Source organism: Phocoena sinus, chromosome 3 (genome assembly GCF_008692025.1).
Source record: "Phocoena sinus isolate mPhoSin1 chromosome 3, mPhoSin1.pri, whole genome shotgun sequence".
NCBI classification, from domain to species: domain Eukaryota; kingdom Metazoa; phylum Chordata; class Mammalia; order Artiodactyla; family Phocoenidae; genus Phocoena; species Phocoena sinus.
This window is the reverse complement of record NC_045765.1, coordinates 1,500,229-1,525,249: the sequence shown is the minus strand read 5'-3', so window position 1 is coordinate 1,525,249 and position 25,021 is coordinate 1,500,229. Positions and strand designations below refer to the sequence as shown.

At 59.8% G+C, this 25,021-nt stretch overlaps 2 protein-coding genes across 11 annotated transcripts in view; one reads left to right on the top strand and one right to left on the bottom strand.

The window, feature by feature from the left end:
- SPPL2B (signal peptide peptidase like 2B) overlaps positions 1-25,021 on the top strand; it is a 48,819-nt gene that overhangs the window by 10,382 nt on the left and 13,416 nt on the right. For 3 of the 10 annotated variants that reach the window (XM_032625115.1, XM_032625113.1, XM_032625114.1), the window contains 2 exons: positions 552-793; positions 2,034-5,010. Coding sequence is in view for 5 of the 10 variants with exons in the window: in XM_032625108.1 (XP_032480999.1) it covers positions 21,316-21,518; positions 21,813-22,134 (525 nt within the window). In the remaining 5 variants the exon portion in view is untranslated. Of the gene's footprint in view, positions 1-551; positions 794-2,033; positions 5,011-20,745; positions 21,519-21,812; positions 22,135-25,021 lie in introns of those variants that run through there. The other 7 variants (XM_032625107.1, XM_032625111.1, XM_032625110.1 and 4 more) reach the window with 5 other exon arrangements.
- LSM7 (LSM7 homolog, U6 small nuclear RNA and mRNA degradation associated) lies at positions 16,957-20,318 on the bottom strand. Its single transcript, XM_032625119.1, has 3 exons — positions 19,085-20,318; positions 18,704-18,771; positions 16,957-17,235 (listed from the first exon to the last, which is right to left on the bottom strand). The coding sequence occupies exons 1-3, from the start codon at positions 19,096-19,098 to the stop codon at positions 17,093-17,095; spliced, it is 225 nt and encodes a 74-aa protein (XP_032481010.1). The 5' UTR covers positions 19,099-20,318; the 3' UTR covers positions 16,957-17,092.

The window sequence follows — 25,021 nt, the reverse complement described above, 5'->3', positions numbered from 1 at the left end:
CTGGTCTTTCTTCCTGGACTGGAAACATCATCTTCATCATTACCATCATCTTCATCAAAATGGCAAACTCTGGGGGCTTCCCTGGTGGCGCAGTGGTTGAGAGTCCGCCTGCCGATGCAGGGGACACGGGTTCGTGCCCCGGTCCGGGAGGATCCCACATGCCACGGAGCGGCTGGGCCCGTGAGCCATGGCCGCTGAGCCTGCGCGTCCGGAGCCTGTCCTCCGCAATGGGAGAGGCCACAACAGTGAGAGGCCCGCGTACCGCAAAAAAAAAAAAAAAAAAAAAAAGGCAAACTCTGCTATAGGCTCTGCTCTGGGCCAGCCCTGGGCTAAGGCTCTACCTGGATCGGCCCATTTAATTCCCACAACAACCTCACAGGGGTGGGTCACGCCCACTTTACAGGTGGGAACACTGAGGCTCAAAGCAACATAAGTCACCCGCTCAGGTTCACACTACACGTCAGAGGTGGCAGGGGATAGTCTCGGAGTGAGGTGGGGTGGTGCTACACCCTGTAACACTCGCTAATCTTTTTTTTTTTTTTTTTTAACAGAGGCAGGAGAGGGTCCTGGCAGTTCATTCAGCTAGAATTCAAAATACGGCTCTGTTTTTGCTGGACCTGTTTTCATCGTCACCTGCAGAGATCCTGTAACACTGGTCTCCTCTCATTCGTTGATTCCGTCCATCAGTCAGTCAACAAACAACTACTGTGCCAGGCATTTTCCACGTGCTGAGGACACACAGTGCGTGAGACAAAGGGGTCAGCTCTCTTGGAGCCCACAGATAATAAAAGAGGTAAGTAAATACACTCTCTCCCACCTTAGGTGGCCATAAGTGGAGAGAAATAAATCCAGGAAAAGGGCGAAGGGGGTGTTGAGGGGATTGCAATGATCTAATTTGCCAAGAAAGGGACATTCATACAAAGACTTAGGGAGGGAGAAAGGGAGCCGAGCGGGGCGGGGTGGGGGGTCAGGCAGCAGGACTGGGCCATTCAGCCACAGAGTCCGGGGTCAGGCGCTGCAGAGAGAGGAAGGTGGACTTTTTACAAACTTAAATTTTTTTTTTTAAGTTGGAAAGAATTTAAAAAGAAATAGTTGTCACAGAACAGTATCAGGAAGGAAGTACTTAAGTGACAAGAGGCCAGCACGGCCAGGGCACAGCCACTGTGACACAGTCGCAGAAAGGCTGGCAGAGACCTCGGTTCTGACGCACTGTGTGACCTCTAATGAAAAGTGCGCCCTCTCTGAACCTCGCCTGTCAAAGGGAGCAAGTCCCGGGGCGCCCTCGGAGCACTCGCGCTGTAACTGCTCCTGGGATGAGAGGATAGCTGGTCCTTGGCGCCCAGCGGGGGCTGCTCCAGCTGTGACCCAGTCTGTGAGCTATAACCTCTCCCCCCAGCATGGGCCTGTCATCTCTGTGTGGGGTGCGTGGACTCGCAGCTGGGCTGGAGCTTCTGATGCCTCCCCCTCCACTGTGGAAAGGTTTGGTCTGGGCGAGGGAGCAGCGGGGACTTGACTCTGTCTCTAGCAACCCTGTTCATTCGCTTACCTCGACGTTGGCTGGACTGGGAAGCGGGAGAGCTCGCGGGAGGGTGGTCTCGGTGGAGGGCTGGGTGCCCTGAGCAAGTGAGTCACCCTCTCTGGGCCTGTTTCCTCGCGTGGAGGCCTGGGCCTTGAGGTGGGGTTAGAAGGCCAGGATCCCAGGTCCTGATTAGGGTGGGGGTCTGGATTCCAGTCCTGCTTTTGCTGCTAAGTTTTTAGGGCACCGGGTCCATTTCCTGAAAGGTGGTGAGAAGGCCAGCCGGCTGTGAATGGTGGTGGGAAGGGCAGGTGGGGGGTGGGAGGGACAGGTCTGGCAAAGGCCACTCAGTGGGGCCATGCTGGGTGGTAAAATGAGGCCATGTGGACAGGTCCATGTTGATTCTACACCTTCTCTGCCCCTTCCCTCCTCCTTGAGGCAGGGGCCTTGGGGGAAGTGACACCCACAGGGCGGTCAAGGTCACCACCTGCCCTCCAGACACTCCTTTTACCCCCAGGGACCTGCCACCCTGTCCGCCCAGGACTATATACCATCTGTTCACTGATGACTCCTGACCCTGTGTCTCTCCTGAGCTCCAGCCCTGGGGACCAGCCACATCCCTGACATCACCCGGAGGCCCCGCAGTGTCCCGACGTCACCCGTCCCCTGGCAGCTCCTCATTCACACCCCCGGCCAATCCATCACCAGGTGCTGTCAGCTCCACCTCCAAATATGTCCCAGATCCACCGTGCTCTGCATCTCTGCCACCGCCAGGCCACCACCAACCCACTCCAAACCCTCTTCCTGTCAGCATGGGCTCCAGCTCACTCCCCACCGTTCAACAGACACCCTGCTTTATTTAGGACTCAGCGTCCCCACCTTCAGAATGCACTGGGGCTGTGTGAGGTCCCTCAGCATCGCTGACTTTCGGGGCTGGACCATTCTCTGTGGGAGGCCATCCTGGGCACTGGGGGGTGTGGAGCAGCATCCTTGACCCCCACCCCATCGACGCCAGGAGCCCCCCAGTCGTGACAACCACAGACGTTCCCAGACATCGCCCACGTCCCCTGGGGGGCGGGATCACCCGAGCGAGACCCGCTGTCGGTCGTAGAGGATGCTGGGCACAGAGCAGGCATCCAGTGGCTGCCCCAGGAGGAGACAGGCTGATTATCAGCCTGTGTTATAGATGGGGAAGAAGAGGCCCAGAGAGGGGAAGTGACTTGCCCAGGGCCACACAGCAGGTGAGAAGCAGATGTAAGACTCGAATCCAGGACTCCACACCCTGTCTTCCCACGGTTCTCCCAGGGTCGGGGCGGTGGGAGCCCATCCTCGTGGGACCCTGACTTCCGCCAGCTCTGCAGACCCAGGAGCCTGCCCTGTGCCAGCCGGGCAGAACTGTGAGGCCCCGGGGCTGCCCTCGGCAGAGCGAGGCTCCCTCCTCCCACGCCACGGTCAGCGAGCACGCAGCTTGTGGCCAAGGGTTGGGGAGGCCCTGGGGGCCAGCCTGGCCCTTCCTGGGCTCCGGGTGCAGCCGTGTTGGGGCTGAGTCTCCATGGGACTGTTGATGTGGGAAAAACTCCTCGCCACGTGGACTGAGCCCTGTTCATACAGAACGTGCTGCAGACCAGACCCCCCCGGACACCCAGGGCCGCCCCCCCTCATTTTCCACACAGAGGAGCCAGAGCCTCGGGGCTGGTGGCCGAGAACCTTCCCATCTCTTCTCCCCAGCGAGGGGCAAATCCCACCGGGGCAGGGCTGCCCTGGCCACACTCCAGGACTCTCTCTCTCTCTCTGAACCCCCAGTGGGCCAAGCGTGGGTGCTGGGGGCTCAGCAGCACCGGGGCCTTCCTCGGGGCATTTTTTTCCCATTTCAAGTGGCCAGTGTTTGTTTTTTTTAGCACTTTCACATATATGTGCAGCCGTCAACTCTAATTCCAGAACATTCCATCACCCGCAGAAGAAGCCCCGTCCCCATGAGCACTCACCCCCTACCCCCTGCCCCAGCCCCTGACAACCTACTCTCTGTGTCTGTGGATCTTCCTGTTCTGGACGTTTCCCATCCATGGAATCACACCCTGTGTGTCCTTCTGTGTCTGGCTTCTCTCACTGAGCGTCGTGTCGGGTGGGCAAACAGGCAAGACGTGCAAACACATCCATGAAGTAGATCGTTTGGGAAAAGTGGGGGTCTATTATCTGGTTGATGCTTTGTCCAGCATGGCCGGGAAGGCCTGTCTGAGCTGAGTCATGAACGGCGGGCAGGAGTGAGCAGGTGGAAGGCCGGGAAATGGTGTTCCGGGTGGAGGGATCCACCGGGGCAAAGGCCCTGGGGTGGGAATAGGCTGGTGCTCGGAAGACAGAAAGGGGGGTTGCGGCTGGAGGCTCAGGGTGCGTCTGAGTTTGGATCTGGGGGGTCGGGGTTGGCATGGGTGGAACCACGCAGGGCTCTGAACCCACAGTGAGGTGTTGGGACTTGATTCTGAGAGTGCAGGGGAGTCATGGGGGGATCTGGGGCAGGAGCAGGACGTGTCTGAGCTGTAGTCTGAAGATGTGTCTGGCTCTGTGTGTCCTGGCCCTGTCACCCCACATCATCTGAGGCTGGAAACTTGTGTCTCCTGCCTGGACAGCACTGTCCCAAGGGCGGGGACCACGTTAGTCCTCTTTCTACCCCCCATCACCAACATGCACAGAGCTGGGTGCTCAGAGGGCCCAAGAATATCCAACGAGGGGCTTCCCTGGTGGCGCAGTGGTTGGGAGTCCGCCTGCCGATGCGGGGGACACGGGTTCGTGCCCCGGTCCGGGAAGATCCCACGTGCCGCGGAGCGGCTGGGCCCGTGAGCCATGGCCGCTGAGCCTGCGCGTCCGGAGCCTGTGCTCCGCAACGGGAGAGGCCACAACAGTGAGAGGCCCGCGTACCGCAAAAAAAAAAAAAAAAAAAAAAATCCAACGAATGAAGCAGAGAATCAGCGAAATCCCGCGCCAGGACGAGCTCTTCGGGGTCCCCGTCGGAGGCCGCCCCCAACCGCCCTGGAAGAGACTTTTAAGGCCCTGAGCCACAGCTTCCTCTTCTGCAAAAGGGACTCATGTGACTAACAGCCGCCTCCCGGGGCTGACGGAGTGGCAGGTGAGAAGTCAGAGAGAAGATACTTTATAACCTGGGCACCTTCAGAAAAGTCTCCACTGGGTGCCGGCTGGGGTCGGGCGCCCCGAGTCCTAGGCCTTGTTCTGCTCTCGGCCAAGTCCTCACCTCATCTGTTCATTCATTTATTAACAAGCACTGAATGGGCACCTTCTGTGTGCCGGGCGCTGCTCTTTGAGGGAAACAGCAACATGGACTGAATCCCTGCCACTCATCCACGGGTGATAAACAGGAGGAGTAAAACAGAGGCCACGTGTGGACAGGGCTACGGAGAGAAAACGGGGCAGGTGGCGGTCCGTGGTCGGCAGAACAACGCCCCATCCAAAGATGCCCATGCACGACCTGATCCCTGGAACCTGTGAGTGTTACTTTATGTGGCAAAGGGGGATGAAATTAAGGATGCTGAACAGTTCACCCTGAGACGGGGAGGACCCTGGATTCCCCGGGGAGCCCACTGTCATCCCAGGGTCCCTATAAGAGGGAGGCGGGAGGGTCAGAGGCAGAGAGAGACGGGAGATGCTGCGCTGCTGGCTGTGAGGATGCAGGAGGGGCCGCGAGCCAGGGAGGCGGCGCCTCTAGAAGCTGGAAAAGGCGGGAACCGATGCTGCCCTGGAGCCTCCGGCAGGACCGGCCCTGCCCACACCTAGACTCAGCCCCGTGAGACCCCAGTCGGACTCCTGACCCCCAGCACTGTCAGAGAATCAATGTGTGTGGTTTCAGCACTAGGTTTGTGGTGAAGATTTGTGGCAGCAACCTCAGGAGACTCACGCAGGGTCTTTGCAGATTTGAAGAGGAGGTGGGTGGAGGCCTCCCCAGAGCTGTGCGCTTGCTCTGCGGGCTGGAAGGTGGAGGGGGCCGAGCTCCCCGCAGGGTCTGCTATCAGCCTCAACTGCAGTGCAGGGACCTACCCCGGGGGAGGAGCCCAAAATCTGTCCGTCCAGGCAGGACCTGGGAAATGGAGACCCCTCCTCCCCTTCGCCCCAAGCTGTCCTGTACCCAAATTTACCAGGAAGTTCTTAAGCCGAGGGGGCTGGGGTTGCCAGGGCCCCTCCCCTGGAGCAGAGGCAGCCCAGCCCCAGGGGTCCTGGCCAGGTAGCTAGCTTCCTCCTTCCCTCCTGGCCAGGGTCCCTCCCCCTCCCATCCCTTCTATCTTGAGCCAGCTTTTGCCCCCGAAAAGCCACATGGGACTCATCCTCCCGACCCCTCTCAGGCTGGGGGATGCTGAACACGCCCTTGAGCAAGGCTGAGCCAGGCCCCTCCTGCAGGCGGCAGCTGAACCCACCAGGAGGGCAGGGGCGGGGGGAGTAGATGGTTGCAGCCAGCCCCTCTGTCCCCGGGGCCACAACTGGGGCCAGAAGGAGCAAGGGCAGTGCGGCTGGCAGTTCCTCAAAGCGCTCCCTATTCCAGCGGCTAGACCGACTTGGGGGGTGGGGCCCAGCCACAAGCAGCGCCGGGCCCTCTGAGGCCTGCTTTTGGGGACGCACTGCCGACCCCTCAGGAATGGTGCATCCTTTGGCCTAGATCCGGGCCCTCCCGGGACTTTGATCCATGACAATTCATTAAGCCCTAATTAGCCTCCAGCTGCCTTTAGTCCCCGTTAAACCTTCGGGGGGCTGGAGGACTCCCGACCCACTTTCCTTGCCAGCCTGTGCAGGGGGGCTGTGGACCGCCCTCTGCAGGTGAGGCCTCTAGATCTGGAACCACGTTTTGAATGCCCACTGTGTAGCACGCTAGCCCAGCCGAGCCCTGAGTGGGGAGAATAACGAAACCCACTTGGAGAAAAGGAGACTGAGGGTGAGAGACTGCACCCCAGCTCTCCTGGCAGCACTCAGCTTGAGAGTCAACATTTGAACCCGGGTCTGATGCCAGCTCCCTTCCACTGAATCCCAGAGCCCTACTGGAGGGTGGATGGACGGCCCTCTTAAGAGGCCCAGGATTGACATGGGGTGGTGGGCGGCTCTCCCGGGCCCACCCAGGACAAGCTCTGCTTGGAGAGTTCTCCAAGAGGCTCCCTACCTGGTGACTAGGTGGTGACTCAGGGGAGCCCAAGAATGACAGCACTGTGGGAAGAGAAATCAAGTTGATGCCTAAGATCTGCTTTGTAATTCCCACTCAGCAAGGCACCTTTGGATCCCAGGCATCGAGCGGGGCTGGCTAGGAGCAGCCACCTCCATTCTACAGATGATCCCACTGAGGCTGAGCAGGTGCAAGGCAGAGCTGCTGGGGTACCAGTGAGGATGATCATGGCTGCCCCACGGTCTCAGAGCATCTATCTCGTAGCAGCCCCATGCCAGGGGTGCAGCGCACCTCCATTTATCACCCCCCGTGTTGATGTCCGTCTCAAGACTGGAGCTCAGAGAGGGGCTGTCCTTTGCCGGAAGTCACCAGCTGGGACGGGGAACAGAGAAGCAGGCCGAGGACAGCTGGCTTTAGCCCTACTGTGAGCCCTCGTCCCATGGTTGGGCGTCCCCTTCCCATCTCCCCACGCCATCCAGGTAGAGCGGAGGAGCTGCATCTGCAGGGGAAGCCTATGGGGTGGGCCCACGGGGTCTTCCAGCTCAGATCCTGTCTCAGATGGCTGCCACTCCAGCTCAGCGGGGAATGGGCAAGGCAGTATACCCACAGCCCGACGGCCCCAGACCTCTCCCCGCTTGCCTGCACCTGGTTTCACCAGTCTCATCCACAGAGAGCCTGTGTCCTCCACCTCTGGGCACTCACACGCCATAGCCTTCCCAGCCTCCACACCTCCTCCAGGGAGCCCTTCTGGGTTGCTCCAGGTTTCAGAGCCCTGCTGTGCCTAAAAGTTCCCCCATCGAGCCCCAGATGGTCCCTCTGCCGCTGCCATACTGCAGCAGACACCCCCTCCCCATGCCCCCACCAGCAACCATCTCTGTACAAACATGGATTCACCAGGCACTGCTTGTTAAAAATGCAGGTTCTGGGGCACAAACCCCAGAAGTTCTGATTCCTCAGAACTGGGGGGCTGGGGTGCCTGTGTTGTCAGTGCCTGGGGCGCGTGTTGAAAAAACCAGTCATAAGGCAGTCTCAAAAATAAGGACCGGGTCCTTTCCTGCACCCAGATCAGGCAAGGCATAAGGTGCTGTCCCCCCCACCCCTGCCCAACTTGTTGAATGGGGCTCAGTGGCCTCCCAGGCCTGGCCCCAGAGGCCCTGGGGGGCACCCATGCCCAACCTCACGGGATGGAGAGAAGCTCCCCCGACCCCATCCTTGCTGCTGCTTGGACACAGGCCTTCAGTGCAGGGGGCTCGGCTCTGTGCTCCCAAATCCCTCCCACCCGGCTGAGCTGTCCCCATTCCCAGGGATGCAGCAGGTCCTGGTGTGGACCCCAAACGCTTCCTTCTCCTTCCTGGCAGCTCGGCACCCCCTAGGCTGGACCAGACCCCGCTGGAGGGGAGGGCAGGAAGGCTTGGGGGTGACGCTACCATCCCGACCGTCGTCCACCCCCAGACCCAGCCAGTCCCCCTTCCTTCCCCTCATGGAAGGGGTCGCATCCCCCCAGGCGTACCCACTGCCCCAGAGAGAAGCCCATCTGCCTCCCTGATCCTCGGCGCTCCAGCGGAGGAACAGGGGGACCCCAGCACGGGGAGTGGCCCCTCAAAGTTTCCAGGGGGAGCGCTGGGGGCCTGGCGAGGAGCAATGAGCCCGGGAGGGGCGCTCAGTGAGAGTGGTCCCCGGGCGAGGGTGGGGGCTCGGGGGGGCGGGCTGCGGAGGGCAGGCGCAGCGAGGTCTCGGAGTCCGGCGCGGCCACTCACCTGGGCGGCTCCGCCGCGGACAGGGCGCAGGCTGCGGCGCGGGGGCCGCCCGGAGCCGACAAGAGCAGCCGCCACCTCCCGGGTCCACCGTGCGCGCCGCCGCCGGCGCGTGCCCGCCGCCGCCCTCCACGGCGCGCGGTGCGGGGGCGCGTGGGACTGCGCCCGGACGTGCGCGCGGCCCGTCGGCTGGGGTGCGCGGTGACCCGACCGCAGGCAGGTGTGCGGGGCTGCGGGGCGCGAGGACACGTGCGCGCAGGTGCCGGGACTTGGCGCCAGGGCGGCGGGCGGGGGAAGGGCAGGGCGTCCAGGACCCGGGAGCGCCTGCCGCTCACCCCTGTGGCCATGGCTTTGGTGGGCCTGCAGAGGCTGCGGTGCAGGGAACACAGGGCTCCCCATCTGTGACCCTCTGGGATCTGGCCTCTCCTCGCTGACCCCACTCCAGCCTCCGCCACCCGGCACCTGGATACCTGCCCCAGCCTCTTCCGATCCGGCCAGCGCTCCAGGCCCATTCCTCACATGGGCCCCGGAGGATGCTTAACCCCTGGCCTCTAGAACCAACTACGGCTCCCTGTTGCCCTCAGATTCATGGCTAAACTCGGTGTGTGTTTCTGGATCTTCCCTACCCACGCCTTCCTCCCGCCGGCCGCCTCACTCCTTCCCAGTGAGGCCCCCTTGCCCCTTTTCAAACATGCCTGGCTCCTGCCAGTCTCAGGGCCTTGGCCTTCGCTGTTCCCTCTGCCTGGAATGCCTTCCCCTGCATCCTTTGTTGGCCAGTTTGTAATCGCTTATTTATGCTGCAGCTCAATGCTGGACATTTGTGGAAAGAATGACCCTTTTACTGTGGTGGTTTGGGGAGCCGTGGGCACCCCCAACTTGGGAACCTCAAGTTAGGAGGGAGGCCTGCCTCATCTGATGACAGGCGTCTTGTTGGAGCAGATGTCCTAGAATCACTAAATGTTGGGGTGAAGTGTCCCTATCCTGACTCCCAGGTTGGAATATTGTGCAAGCCAGGGCAGAAATGGAATCAGGAGTGGAGTGTCCTGACCCCCCCGGGACAGAGCCTGCCCAGCATCGGCCCTGTTTAGGGAGCTCACGCTGTGGAGTCCAGGGTGAGAGGCAGGACATTACTGCAGCGTGGGAGGCGCAGGGGCAGAGGACGGGGTGGGGGCACCCTCCCCCCCTTCACCGTCATGCTAATACACGATTAATTAGCGAGATTACTGAGCACTTACTATATGCTGGGCTCCGTTCCAAACACGGGCCCTCTTGTGCTTGCTGCAGGGTCGTGGTTACAGGTGGACACTTACTATTCCCATTTCACAGATCCACAAGTCGAGGCTCAGAGATACCATTTGTCCCAAGAGAGGGGCTCAAGGTGGGCCTGGCTGCCCAGGGGGCTAGGCGTGTAACCTCTCATGATCCCATCCCCACCAGCCTTCCCTGATCGCTGCGCCCTCCCAGCTGCTTCCATGGTGGCCTGGCATCAGCTCAGCCAACTGTGATTCGAGCAGGCTCCATTCCCAGACTGTCGTGTTGGCCGGAGGCCTGGAAACCGCATCCCAGGAGGCCGTAGGCCAGGTCCCCATGGGACAAGGGGGCAGATCCCTTTCCTGGCCAACAGAGTTCCAGGAGGAGGACGTGGGCTCCCCTCCCTTGTGGTTCCCCATCCCCACGGACAGCCCAGTGCCCGCATAGAGGAGTCACTGCTGCAGAGGCTGTGTGACCTCAGGGCAGTCGCTTCCCAGCTCTGAGCTTCTGTTTCCCTCTGTAAAATGAGGCTCTGATACCTGCCACCCAGGGCTCTAGGAAAGCAAGCACTTTCCTACTGTGTGCCAGTAGGTCTGAGTACCAGGTCAAGCGCCGGGCCAGAGGGAGGAGACGTGGCCGGGGGGGGGGGAGGGCTCGCCATGGGCCTGGGGGAGCAGATTTGTGACATTATCACAAAAGGTGGTGGCGGAAAACTCAGCAGATGATACTCGGTACCCAACCTAGGCTGGGGGTCAGAGACGCTTTTCCAAGGAGAGGGTGCTTGAGATGAGTCCTGCAGGGAGAAGGGGGTAACCAATGCGGTGGTCAGGGTTCAAACCTACTTCCTGCCTGTGGAACTGTGGGAGACTCCCCTGCAGCCTCAGTTTCCACATCTGTAAAATGGGGACCCAAACAGTATCTGTCTTCTAGGGCTGCAGAGACCCCACTCAATGATGGAGGGGGACATCACTGTCCTCGGTGTCCACAGGGGGACACCAGGGCGCTCAGTGGCTCTGCCCAGCTTGCATTCATTGCTCCGGAAGGAAGCCTGGCTGAAGGGCAGGATGAGGTCTCGGACACTGCCCGCCTCAGGACCTTTGAACAGCTGTCCCCCTCTGCCTGCAGTGCCTTCCCCCAGCCATCAGCCTGGCTCACCCCTTCCTGACTCATGGCTCCACCCTTTGCCTCCTTCTGTCCCCTCTCTGCCTCCTCGGCACTCTCTCTAGTTAAGACACTGTGTAATTTACTGATTCATCCTGTTTATCGTGGGCCCCGCCTTCTTCTCGGCCGCAGCTCCAGCAGACACAGAGTAGGCGTCCAGTAAGGACTGGCTGAATGAACCAATAGTCCAGTGACGTTGAGGGCTGTAGGTTTTGGCCCCGGAGGTGGAGGTTCTGGGGGTCTGAGTAGGGAAGCATCTACGGCTGCCTGAAACCACTGTCTTGTCTTCTCTCTGTCCGTGGTCAGCATGAACCTGCTCTCTGTGCCAAGAGGGAGCCCATGAGCACATAGTAGGTCCTCAGCAACCGGCTAGAATGTACACATCGTCATTGCCATTCTGTTGCATTTAGCAAGGGGAGGGAGGTGGGCTCAGCTTCTGGGTGGCCTCTCCTGGCCCAGCATCCCCAGTGGGATGCCTCCGTGGGGGCTGAGGGGACATGGGAAGGGGATGCGTCCAGGGATCCCAGCCTCCCAGGTGGTGGGGCAGCAGTACCTGGTCGCCAAGGTTACGACCACCTGTGATGGGGATGTTGCCGTGGAGACAGACCCCCTGGGAGGAGAGGGTGGCTCCAGATGGGGGAGCTGTGGCAGGGGCAGGGGGCCTGGAGGTGGCTGCCAGCCAGGGGGCTTCCGTAACCCCCGTGTGTCCCTCTGGGTGGGAGTGTCGCAGGGCCATGGCTCTCCCCGTTCTGCGTCCTCATGCCTGGGAAAGCCAGCAGGAACCCTTAGGTGGCAGTAACTATTTCTAAAGTTAAAAGCTCTTCTCTCCTTCGTTCTCTGGTGAGATGTGCAGGACTGGCGGTCGGGGCCAGGGGAGGGAGGGGTCACATGGCCTGGGAGCCTCAGGTGTGGCTTCAGACAAGTGGCTTTCCCTCTGTAACGGGAGCAGAGTCCTGGATTTCTGGCAGGCCAGAGAGCAGAGGGATTGAGGCCTTGGGCTCCAGGCCCCTGGGGCTGTGCCGGGTCCCCTCAGGGTGACCTTGACTAAAGACCTAACCTCTCTGAGCCCCAGGAACCTCATGTGTAATGTGGGAATCATAGCAACCAGTCCCTCGAGGTTGTTGGGAGGATGACACAGGACTGTATGATTCACAAGTCTGTCTGCCCCGTCCATGGTAAACAGCCTTGAGTGGTTGGTTAGCTGGTGTTATTTACTGAGTCAGCATTTTCCCGGGCTGTGCATGGGGAGGCCAGTCCCCAAATGCGGCTCCCGCCACAAAAAGGGGCCCAAAGCCAGACTGTAAGGCAAACATCACAGGACAAGCTCTGAGGGCCCCAGAGGGTGGGAGAGGCCTGCCGGCAAAGGGCCTGGTGTGGGCAAAGCCCGCGGGGCTGCCCAGACGTGGCGTTGGGGCCTCTGCCGCCATTCTGTGTGGTCAAGTGGGGGTCTCGAACTGACACTAGCCTCTTGTGCGAGGCAGGCCCTAGTCGGCAAGTCCCAGGGTCCCAAGGAAGTGCGGCTATGACATGGTCATGGGTTTTTTTCTCCTTTATTCTGTCGATGTGGTGATTTTCCAGTGTTAAACCAACATTGCATTCCTGGCCACGACCACCTGGTGGTCACGATGTGCAATCCTTTGGATCCAATCTGGTGATGTTTGGTGAGGGGTCTTTGCATCTGTATTCGTGAGGGATATTGGTCTGTGGTTTTCTTTTTCTGCAATGTTTTTGACAGGTTTTGCTCACACTGCCCTCATATAACAGGGAATATTCCTTCCTCCTCTGGTGTCCAAGGTTGGATTGGTGTTATTTGTCCCTTAAAAGCTTTGGGATAAGTTCTGAAGTAGAGCTGTCAGTACTTGCTGACGGATGGGATGCATGGGGGCGGGGGGAGGTCAAGGGTGACCCCAAGGTTTGGAACCTGGGCAAGCGGGGGGACTTGTGGGGATGGATCCCGGGATGAGGAAAGCTGGGGAGGTGGCAGGCGGAAGGGGGAGCATCAGCTTGGGGCACATTAATTTGGGGTTCCTCTAAGACACGCAGTGGGTGTGAATCTGGTGCTTTGGGGGAGACGGGCGGAGGGAGGGGAGCGGCGCAGAGGTGGGGAAAGAGAACTCAGAAATTAGCGACAGGGTGGGGCCCAAAGGCATATCCGCCTGGATCCCAGGCTCCTGGTCAGCCCCCTCAGCCAGGAATGTTGTTTTCCCTCTGGGCTCTTCATTCCTGGGTGAGTCCTGACCCCTGCAGGCTCCAGTCAGCATGGCTTGGGGACGGGACGGGGTGGGTCAAGGAGCTGACCTGGGCCCTGAACACAGGCAGAGAGCATGAAAAGACATGCGCTTTTCAGCGGAGGACATTTACTGCACACCAGAGCCAAGAAGCTCTCGGTCTGATGGAGTGGATGGGGCGGGGTGGAAGGCACTATTCCTGCGGACAGTGAGGGCTTCGGGCTTGGAGCTGGGGAGGAAGCGAGAAGCAGGAGGGCCAGACCCCCGGGGCGTCACAATCCAACAGCCCCAGGGATCCAAGACCCCTCCCCCCCACACACCATTTGCAAAGTCAACAAAAGCTTCTTCCTTTTACATCCACGTCCACGTCTGAGTCCAGGCGGAACTGGATTCCTCTCCTGCCTCACTGGCCAGCCATGGGGGGCTGCAGGGCTCTGCGGCATCACTGGTGCTCCAGGGTGGAGATGAGGGCTCCCCATGTCTGTGGGTGGCAGGACCAGACCTGGTCGTGAGAAAGGGGGAAGCTGTTCCCTCCCAGCTCCTGGGGCCAGGTGGGCAGGCGGTTCCTTCCCGTTTCCTTCCCACCCACCTAGCTTTGGGCCTGTTTCTCACCCACGAGACAGCTTTCAGAGCACAGGAGGGATGTGGGGGGCAGCCCGCCCCCTGAGTTAGGATCCCGGCTGTGTGACCCAGTACACGTTGCCCAGCCTCTCTGGGCCTTAGCGTCCTCATCTGTGGATGGGGATAAGGAAAGGGTTTGGGGTAGGGGGCTGAGTGAACCAGAAGGTGTACGTCAGCCCAGCCTGTTGCTAAAGCTGTTCCGGGGACAAGGCAGCTGTGGGGAGGGGCAGGGCTGACCATCAGCAATGTCAAGATCCTGTCCACCTTCAGAAGACTCTGGAATCTGCCGTGGAGTGGGATCCTGGTCTGGGCTCATGGTGGGGCCTGCCGGGGCCTCTGGCGACGTCTCCCGGAGCGGGGCCTTGGCAGACAGCACCTGCAAGCTGTGGGCTGTGGTGACCGTGGGTACGTGGAACAGGACCGGCGGGCCCCCCCCGCCCCCCGTCCGATGGCTGCAGCCCCCGCCCGGTGTTCCAAGGCCCGCGCTGACCGTGGGCAGGGAGCTGAAAGGGTGGGAACTGGGCAGGGGTCAGTGGGGAGCCTCCGGACAGCGTGGTGGGCTGGCTGGCGGGTTGGCCGGCCGGGGATGCCAGGGATTTATACGGGGGCCAGGGGGCAGAGGGGGCGGGATCAGTGTCACCGGCTCATTTCTCCCTCTTCCTTCTCTAGTCTCCGCCTCTGTGTCTGCCTTTCCTAGTCTCCCTCAGTCTTGCCCTGCGTCTCCCTATCTGCCTCTGGCCTTCTCTTTCTCAGGCTCCTTGTAAAATATTAAAATTTCAATATAACACTCTGTAAAATATTAAATTTCTCATGAAATATTAAAATGTTAAGGATAGGCTAACATCCCCCTTTCATCACCATCTTCAGTCCTGGGTCAGCAGGATCTTTCTAGATCCTTCTCAATATATTTAAAAGCATAGAAACATAAGATCTTCTTAATAAGGATCATCTTAAAGAAATGGTGTTACACCACGCACATGCTACACTTGTATGTCAGCAAGTCTCAGTGACCTGTCACTGCGTAACAAACATCCCCCAACGTAGGGGCATAAAAACTGATTATTCCTCATGATTCTGTGGGTTGGCAGCAAAGTTCCTCCGCTGGGCTCAGTGTTACCTGGGCTAACTCAGGAGGCCTCAGACACACGGCCACCTCTGGGCAGTGTTCCGAGAGGACAAAGGTAGGAGCCACAGGGCTCCTTGGCAAACTAAGCTCTGAATGCCATGTCACTCCTGCCGTATTCTTACCATTAAACTGAGCCCCCAGATTCCAAGGGGTGGAGAAACAGACTCTCCCTTCTGCGAGGGAAGCTGCAGGGAATTAGTGGCTGCACAAAGAGATGTATCTACCTCTCTGTGAAAAGTTGCTTTGTGTTGATATTTGGCCAGAGGAACCTGAGTTTCTCCAGCAGATCCCCCAGTGATGGGCAGCTAGGTTATTTACAGTCTTTTACAAACGAGGTCATAGTGACTCTGTAGGGTGGATACGGTTCAGTGGAACAAGCTCATCTTACCGCCCTTTCTGGGGAGTTCTGCCTGAGCCCCCAGGAGGTCAGGGTCTCCCTCTCTTGGGCCCCCGGAGCATCTTGTTCGCAGCCTCAGACTTGAACACAAAGATCTGTGCTCTTAACCAACTCCCCGTCCAACAGCAGCCCAGTGCCCGGCCACAGAGTGGATACTGGATGACTTTTTCTGAGCTTAAGAGAGAAGGAATGGGACCTCTGAGAGGTTGGGACACTTACCCTCAGCCACACAGCAAGTGGTAGAAGGAGATTGAGGCCCCAGACTTTGTGGTCACAGGGAACTTTTGCGCTCATCGGCTGGGAGGTGAGGGGTGGGTGGAGAGCGGTCTGAAGTCTTTGAGGGCTGTAATGATGGAGCAGAGAGGCTCCCGAGACAAGCCTTGCTTTCTGTGCAACCAAAGCTGGGAGCTGGAAAGCCAGGTGTCCTTGTCCATCTGTCCTGGCCCCTGGCTGCCCCGGGGCTCTAACGAGGTCTGATTAGCCTCCAGCCCTCACTGCTCCCTCACCCCACCCCACCCCACCCTGGGGTCCGGACCCCTGGGCCTTCTGACCCCAAGATCTGGGTCTCAGCCTTTGTGTCTCAGCCTCAGATAGGGCAGGCTGGGTGTGTGGAGAGAACAGAGGCACTGGTGCCCAGGTTCTTGGTCCCTCCACCGTGTGTCCCCCCCCCTGCCGGAGTTGCAGTCCCCCGGCTGTTGAATGGGCACGGGAATTGCCCCCGAAGAGCAGGATGCGTCAGGTTGGATGTTGGCAGTTTGCGTGCGCCCAAGTTCTCTGTCACAGCCTTCCCTGGGGCTGTGACCCCAGCTAGCCCAGGCCCCCCCGCTGCCCAGCTGCTGGGGCTGAGGCCTCTGATGAGGGAGCTGGATGAGGCAGGGCCGCCAGCTGGCAGGGAAGTGGGCCGGGAGGGATGAGCACCCGGGGCTTGGCTACGTGGCCCCACGACTAATCCCCGGCAGCAGGGCCACAGCAGAGCTCAGATCCCCGCGATAAGCCAGCTGCTCTCGGTTTATCTGGTGGCAACGACGGACAGGTAGCGTGGGGGCCATCCAGCTGGGTCCCCTTGTGCGGTGGGTTCCCGTGTGTCACCAGCCGTTGGTGGAGGGGCCCTGGTCTACAGTTCCCGCCAGGACGACTCCCATTCACTCCTGGCCCCGCTCGTCCTCACATGCCCAGCACTCCTACAAATAGCAGACATATGCCTGCTCTCAGCAGATGGTGCCATGGAGGTAGGGTCCTAACGAGGACACTGCGTTTAGGAAATGGGGCCAGGAGAAAGCCCTGCTTCCTGAGGGCGAGCATGGGGACATTCAGGATCATGGCCCACGGAGTCGCCAGCTGAGGGGCAGGGGTGGGCTCGTCCTCTGAGGTGGGAAGCAGGTTGGGCTAGGAGGTCGTGGGACCGGGCGGACAGCAAGGCTCCATCCAGTTTGTTCTTTGTGAGGTCACGGCTGTGCGGGGATGTGACACAGAAGGACCCGGCTTTGGGGGACCACTCGGGCCAGCGTACAGAGGCACTGAAGTGACAGGGCCTGCCGCTGAGAAGGCTGGCTGGGGGGGGTCTGCATGGGCTGTGGCCCCAGGGGGGCTCTGCAAAGGCTCCGGCCTCCAGGTCCCGTGCCCTCACCTGGACCGTGCACGCTCAGTCACCTCCGAGCCCCCCAGCCCTGGGCCTGGACCCCAGACGGCGTGCAAACTCTGCTGGATGGACCGCATCCCTGGGGCCCAGGTCTTGCCAGAACACCAAGGCTGAAAGCCAGAGTCCAGGGCTCCTGGACACTTGAGGTTTGCAATTTTATAAAGAAAACAAAAACATAAGCAATACAAAAAGGAAAGTTCCGTTCCTACGGGTGGCCCGAGTCCTGGGGGAGAGGCGGCCCCGGCCGCTAGGCGTCTTGCTGCTGGATGAAGGGGTTGGGGATGGCTTCCATGCCGTCCTGCGGGCAGATGAGCACCACGGAGGTGCCCCTGCACACCACCAGGCCCAGCTGCCGGGTGTCCTCCGTGAGCTTGTACTGGTCGTCAGGGTCTGCAAAAGAAGAGGGGCGGCAATGAGGCGGTGCGGGCTCAGAGGTCCAGGAGGACCAGAGGTGGGCCCGCGGTGGGGGGGTGGGGAGGGCAGGCGAAGGGCCCCACTCCCAAGCCAGCTGGCAGCCTCTCCCCGAGACAGACCACGAGGCTCAGGAAGAGCTCTGGAAATAGCTGCGTGCAGCCTGTCCTCCTTCTACAATGAGGACACAGCCCGGGGGACAGCGGAGACCGAGTTCTCAGATGGGCGGCAGAGAAAAACCCCATTTGCAGAATCTCGGAAGCTCTGCGGGGCCACCATTCACCCCCGTGCCAACGGGCTGTTCACAGTGGGGCGAGGGACCCGGGGAAGTGATGGCACACCGAGGAAAGCTCTCCTGAGGTCACGACGGCGAGGCCTCCATTACTGTTACTGCACGATGGCGAGCTGGGGAGGCCCGACTTGGGGTGTGGCTCCCCACTCCCAGACCCTGCAGGATGACCGCTGTCCAAGCCTGCCCTGCCCCTCCCCTCCCGGAACCGTGTGCACGCGTCAGGGCCTCTGTCCCGGGGCCGTTCTGGGGGTGAGAAGAGGGCGCAGACGCAGCCCAGGAGCGAGCCAGGGCCCAGGCGGGAGCGGCCTCTGACACAGGAACAGCAGCCATGCCTCCAGGGCTGTTCCACCCGGGCCCGTCTAAGCGCGTGGCACACCCCAGCTCCCTTGGTTTTCCCTACAGCCCCACGAGGTGAGGCTGTCCTTTCCCAGAAAGTCATCCGCCCAAGGAGGCCAGGCCGGGATCCCAGCGGGGGGGGACTCTGGGCAGACTCAGTGCGAAGAGGGAAGACGAGGGCAAAGCAAGAGGCCCCACAGAGTCGCTTCCCCACAAAGAGGGCCTCTCCCTGGGGGCCCTTTGACACTTCTGTGTGGCTCCATTAACTCTTCACCAGACTAACGTGTGTCTCAACATCGACAGTTCCCAGAAAAGACACCCCCTCTCTCCTAGGCCTTGCGGTCCCCTTCATGCTACGGTCAGGCTGAGCTGGAGAACCTGCTGGCTGACGGGCAAGGGCTGGCCTGACCACCATGCGAAGGGTCTGGGGACCTGGGGGGACAGGGAATAAGGGGGAGGGGGCCCTCCGTCAGCAGCCGGGGGTTAACACACAGGGACAGCAGGAGATAAGGGGGCAGGACGAGCCACACGGCAGCCGGCTTTCTCACGGCGGGCGCAGCATCTCTCCAGCCCCGCTGGGCACGCCTCAGCCCCAGCGGGTGCTCAGGGTTGTGAGGACTGGATCTGGAAAATACCAAGTCCTGAGACGATGGTCTACTGAGCCTCGCCGGGACCGCGGGAGATCCAACGCATCTGTCAGCCATGTGATCCACAAGGCACCACGTTCACACAGTGGTTGGGCGGCGGTGGAGCAGCCTTGGAACAAACAGTAAGGAAGGCCCAGTGAGGACGCCTCCGAGCCCCACGGGCTGCACTCACCTCTCATGTACTCGATGGTGCCATCCAGCACGAGGTTGAGCAGCGGGTCAAACCCTTTCAGGATTCCACTGGCTTGTCGGAATCACCAAGAAGAAAAGAGAGACAGACAGGTGTAAGATCAACGGTCATCCTGGGCAGATGCGAGCTGTGCCCGGGTGTGAGCACGTGAGATTGGGGTGCCCCCGCCGCTGAGGGGTCTCCCCAGCCGGATGCAGGTGTGGGAGCAGCCTCTCCAGGGACGGGACAGGTGGGAGACCACGGGGGAGGGAAGGGAAGGGCTCCCGGATGGGGAGCAGTGACAGCGGACCCCAAAACCATCACCACCACAACACAGTCGGCAAAGTCCGCCTGCGCCTGTTTTGTAAACAGTTTAACTGGCACCTGGCCATGCTCATTTGTTTAATGTCGCCGGTGGCTTCTTTCCTGCTGCAATGGCAGAGTGGAGTAGCCGCGACAAGAGACCATCTGGCCGGCGCAGCTGAAAATATTTCCTGTGTGGTGTCCTACAGAACAGGTCCACCAGCCCCGCCTGAGAGCGACGCCCTGGCCCTCTTCCTCTCCTGCTTACCCTCCCCTGCAGAACAAAGACCGTGAAGGCACCACCTAACGGGGTTACGGAGAGTGACATATCCAGTAACACATGCAGGCACTTGGCCCCAGCTGGGCAGCGAGCCTGCACCCGCGGGTCTGCCCTCCTCACCAGGACAGGGGCGCTGCAGCAGGCGGGCAGGATGCTCAGACAGAGCCAGCGTTCCCCCACCCAAAACCCCAGTGTGGGACGGGACCCACGATGGGACATCAGTCTGTGCTCAGGCTGCAACAGACGGCTTCGTGGATCTCATTAACGTCCATGAGTCGGTCGACTTTCAGTACATCTAAACAGAGGCTATGCTGGGCGGGCCTGACCTGATAGGTGAGCCGTTAAAGGGATGGGCCCTTTCTGAAAAAAGAAATTTCAAAAATGAGATTTTCCTGCTGGTCTTGAAGATGTGAAGTGCAGTGCTGTAGACAGAGTCCGTGGCAGGGGCGGTGAGCAGCCTCTAGGAGCCCAGGGGGTCCCTGGCCAACTCTTGGCAGAAAACGGGGACCCCAGGCTTGGAAGAGGAGCCTGGGCCTGAGATGACAGGCTCTCAGAGACACTCCTTTACTGCAACCTCGTCAGAGACCTGAGCCTGAGGCACCCAGAGTCTGGAACCACAGGCGCTGTGAGATAAAAACGTATGTTGTTTAAGCGTAGAAAACGAACACTAGCGCCTTGAGAAGCAAGAGCCCCATCTCTTCATACGTCCCGGAGCCAGCACAGTGCCAAGTGTTTGTTAAGATTCCGATCCTCACTGCACTGGGTACCTAGACGGGCAGGCACTGTGTTTTTAGTCCTCTGAGGCTGCCCAGTCATCCACATCTCAGGGAAGGAGGGGTCTGGATCACTGTCTTACAAAATAAAGAAACTGACGTTCAGAAGCAGCTGAATATGTGAAATGTTGACCGGCTCTCACTAAGTGTCGGGAACCCTGTGGCTTCCCTGGTGGTGCAGTGGTTAAGAATCCGCCTGCCAATGCAGGGGACACGGGTTTGAGCCCTGGTCCAGGAAGATGCCACATGCCACGGAGCAACTAAGCCTGTGCGGCACAGCTACTGAGCCTGCGCTCAAGAGCCCGCGAGCCATAACTACTGAGCACGTGCACCACAGCTACTGAAGCCCGTGCGCCTAGAGCCCATGCTCCACAACAAGAGAAGCCACCACAATGAGAAGCCCACGCACAGCAACGAAGAGCAGCCCCTGCAGCTAGAGAAAGCCCGTGCGCAGCAACGAAGACCCAGTGCAGCCAAAAAATAAACAAATAAGTAAATAAATTTATTTTTATTTTTATTTTTTTGCAGTACACGGGCCTCTCACTGTTGTGGCCTCTCCCGTTGCGGAGCACAGGCTCCGGACGTGCAGGCTCAGCGGCCATGGCTCACAGGCCTAGCCGCTCCGCGGCATGTGGGATCTTCCCGGACTGGGGCACGAACCCGTGTCCCCTGCATCGGCAGGCAGACTCCCAACCACTGCGCCACCAGGGAAGCCCAATAAATTTATTTTTTTAAAAAAGAAAAACACGTTACCTGCTTTAAACACTTTAATCTCAGTGCCACTACTGAAGTAAGTGGAGTTAATAACCTCTGACAAATGAGACTGAGGCTCAGAGAGGGTAGCAACTTGCGCAAAGTCCCATAGCCAGTGAGCTGGGGCTGTGCCACGGGCAGCGCTCCCTGCATAACCCTGCAGCATCCTTCCTGCCGTCTTCGCACCAGACTCCAACAGCAAATTCAGAGTTAAAGCCTCACAGTAACAGCATAAAGCCGCAAACTGTGACAAGTGCTACCAGGAACTTATAACAACAGGGGCCTGACCTGGGGTGGAGGCGTGGGGGTCAGGGAAAGCTTCCCAGAGCAGTCGAGAGCTCTCTGCATTACTCAGGTACAAAACGTTCATCGCGTTACCCTGGAGCAACCGTGAACAAGGAGACGAGATTTGTTTTAAACAAACCCTTAAGGCAGCTTGGTGGAAACTGACCATAGGGCCGTGGTTCGCAACTGCGGCAATTCTGCCGCCCAGGGGACGCTAGGCCATGTCTGGGACGTCACGACTAGGCGGCTCCTGGCACCGAGTGGGTGGGAGCAGGACGGCCCCCAACGGAGAAAAATGCGGCCCCAACGTGAGCAGCGCCAAACCCTCAGGTGCAGGACGACCCGTGAGGAGCTGGGACAGTCGCCTGAGTGAGGCAGGACCCACAGGAAGCAGAGCCGTGAATCCCAGCCACTGTAGCTTCCGGTGAGGTTGGGGACCCTTTGCGTGCCTCAGTTTCCCCACCTGCAAAAGGGGCGTAACCGTTCCTACCTGCCGGCGCCGTCAGGCCAGCACGAGTTGTCCAAGCCTAGCGCTTATAAGCGCAGCCCAGGCATCCGTTATCGGTACCGCCGCCCGTTACTCCTCGTGGACCGTGGAGGGGGCGGGCGGAGGGGCCTCACCTTCTCGGCCTCCCTGGAACTTCACTCGGATCGTCTTGTCGATGTACTTGGACAGGTCCAAGATGCTCTCCTTCTTTTTCTTCTCTTTGTCCTGCAGGGGAAACAGCTCTGTGAGGCGGGGAGCGCAGCCGGACTCCGCCCCGCCAGCCCCGCCAACCCCGCCAGTGGCCCCAACCCCGCCAGCCTCGCCGCACGCTCACCGCCATCTTGCCGGCCGCGTCGCTGTGCGCAGGAGCCGCCGCTGCGCCCTTTGTACCGTGCCCTGCGCGCATGCGCGGCGGACGCAGGGCGCCTGCGTGGCGCGATGCGCCGGGGCGTTGCTGGGAAACATCTGCCGACGCCTGAGGCTGGGACCGGGCGACATGGCGGCGGCGGCGCTGGCGCGGCTAGCGGCGGCCTTCCTCCTCCTCGCGGCCCAGGTGAGGGCGGCGCCGACCCCGCCGGCCTCGCCGGCCGCGGTGCCCCGGCCCCTCGCCCCCCACCCAGGCCCCGCGCAGGACCCCGCCCGGCCCGGCCAGGAGCCAGCTTAGGGGATCCGCGCCCCGCGTGCGGGCGGCCCGCTGGCCCGGGGCTCGGTCGTGACCTTGCGGGCCTGTCCCCGGCCCGTCTCCCTTCCCCGCCTGGAAGTCCTTCTCAGCCACAGCGTCACCCGCTCCCGCCCCGGCCCCTGCTGGTCCGTCTCGGGGTCTCCCACCGCCGCCGGGGACGCCCCTCTCTGGCTCCGTGGCCTTGGCCGGGGGGCTACCCCTCTCTGAGCCTCAGTTTCCCCTTGAGTGCCATACTCCTCCCTTTCCCCGTGGTTGTGGTAAACTGTCGAGTGCGGCACCCAGTGTCTGGTGGTGTCGGGAATCGGCCAGGAGCCCAGCCCTGGAGTGGGGTCGAATCGCCGCCCCATCTTTTGCTCCCGTGACCTTGGCAAGGGAGTTTCCCGCTTTGAGCGTCCGTTGCTCGTCTGCAAAAGGAAGATAAGTATACAGTGCAGAGTCGGCAAAACGATGTAGGGGACCACGAGCGCGCAGCATGCTACTTGTTTGTCACTAAACCTTCAGGGTCTCCAGTGCTAGCGGGGGACCGACCAGGAAATGGCTGATGTACGTTGTCATAAGCGCATCTTTTATTTCCAAATCCTCCCTCTCCCCGCCAGGTTCCACAGCTCAGGAAATACCCCCCACCCCGCAACAGCCCCTACAGACTGGGCCGTTAACCTTGACCCTTCTGCTCCAGTGCCCCCACCTCTGCTCCAGGCGGTTGGCCTTCTCCCGTGGCCAGTTTTGTCCCCCTGAATCCCCAGTTCATTCTCAACACTGCAGGAGTGATCCCTTTCAAAGTGTGTCTTGTGCCCAGATGCGAGCCTTCTGGTGGCTTCCTGGCGCATTTGGGAGGCCTCTGTGATCTGGCTGTCAGGAAGCTTCCCGTTTCTCTCCAGCTCTAGTGTCTTGAAGGCACTCTGCTCACTGGTCTCTGTTTCCCTGAATTCCCCGGTTATGCTTCAGGTCTCAGCTTAGCTGTCCCTCCCTCCCAGAAGCTCTCTGGGACGCCCCCTCCCCAGCTGCTTTGCCAGCCCCCTGTACTTCCCCCAGCCCTGTTCACTCGTCTTCCCCAGCAGTCTGAGCCTTTGGAGGCAGGGACTTTAAGCTCTCCGGATATTTCAAATGAGGGCCAAGCGATAGGCAGGCGGAGATTCACGGGAACACCTCAGAAGGAGGGACGCAGTTGGCCTAGGAATGCTTTTCAGAAGCAGAGGTGCCTGAGGGGTGATCTGAAGGATGAGTGGGCGTTTGCTAGGTCAAGAAGGTAGAGAAGGTTGTTGCAGGTGATGGGAGCAGGGCTGGAGGTGTGAGAGCTGATGTGTTTTTTTTTTTTTAATAATAGATTTATTTATTTTAATTCTTATTGGGGTATAGTTGATTTACAATGTTGTGTTAGTTTCAGGCATACAGCAAAGTGAATCTGTTATACATACGTATATCCATTCTTTTTTAGATTCTTTTCCCATACAGGTCATTACAGAGTATTCAGAAGAATTCCCTGTGTATGCAGTAGATTCTTATTACTTACCTATTTTGCATATAGTAGTGTGTATGTGTCAATCCCAGTCTTTCAATTTATCCCTCCCCCTTACCCCTCGAGAGCTGATGATTTCCTTGGAGACGGTGAGGGTCCACTACAGCTGGCGTGTAGGATAATCCAATGGTTACACCTGAGGAAGGTGTCATCCCAGTGGAGGCCCTTCAGGTGCCCTTGCAGGGAAGGCCATGGAGGGAGCAGCAGTGGGAGTGGCTCCAGGCGTAGGGGGAAAAGGGCAGGCTGAACGTGTGGCCTCTCCTGGCTGGAGTCCAGGGGAGCAGACTGGGCTGGTCGGAGCCGGGTGCTGGGACGTTTGGACTTTATTCCCGCTGGGTGAGGATTTGGAACTTTACCCTGAATGTGGGGAGCCAAGTAGGGTGTAGAAGCAAGCGGGAGAGCACCTGGGCCAGCCCTTCCCAGGACAGAACCCTGTGTGTGGTTCTTGGTGGCGCCCCGGTAAGGCCAGCTCTCCACGGGGCGGGAGGCTGCTTGCTCACAGGTCGAAGCTCATTCCCGACCATTCTGTGACCCTGGGAGAGAGATTGGACCCCCTGCCCAGTTGCTGTAAGCTGTGCACATACAGCCTATGTGGGGCCTTTTACTCGGCAGATCTGAACACAGTGGTGTTCTCCCTGCCTGCCCCCTCCGCCTGCCCCTTCACCCCTCCACTGCCCCCTCCGCCTGCCCCTTCACCCCTCCACTGCCCCCTCCGCCTGCACATCTTTTTCTAAGCTTCCCAGGTCCTAATTAGCCCCTTCTAGAATTCACCGAGTCCTAGGAAGACTGCTCCCTGTCTGGACCCCTTAGCTTCTTTCAAAGTCCCGTGACATGGATGCTCTCACTGTCATCCTGAAGCATAGTTTCCCTAGGAGTTCCTGAGCTCGATATAATTGTGGCGCATCGGGAGGTAGCCTGTCCTTGGTAGCCCCAGCTGTTTCTCGTCCTCCAAACTGGGATGGGCTGTGCTGGAACGGGGGGCACTCACAGCCCTGGGCCCTTTGGAGGAACTTCTCCTAGCCCTTTAACTCCCAGGGAGGAGACCGTATTCACGGCGAGACTGTGTTCTCGGGTGTCTGATACAAGCCCAGGCTTATTTCTTAACAGAAAGCCAGTTGTGCACATTGTGAGGGGAGAGTTGTGAAGTGCGCCCTTGTGCTTCTCAGTGACTTTTTAAAAACAAATGCTTTTAGTCATTCCCATTTTATACAACCGACAGTTTTCACCAGCAACTCGGATCCC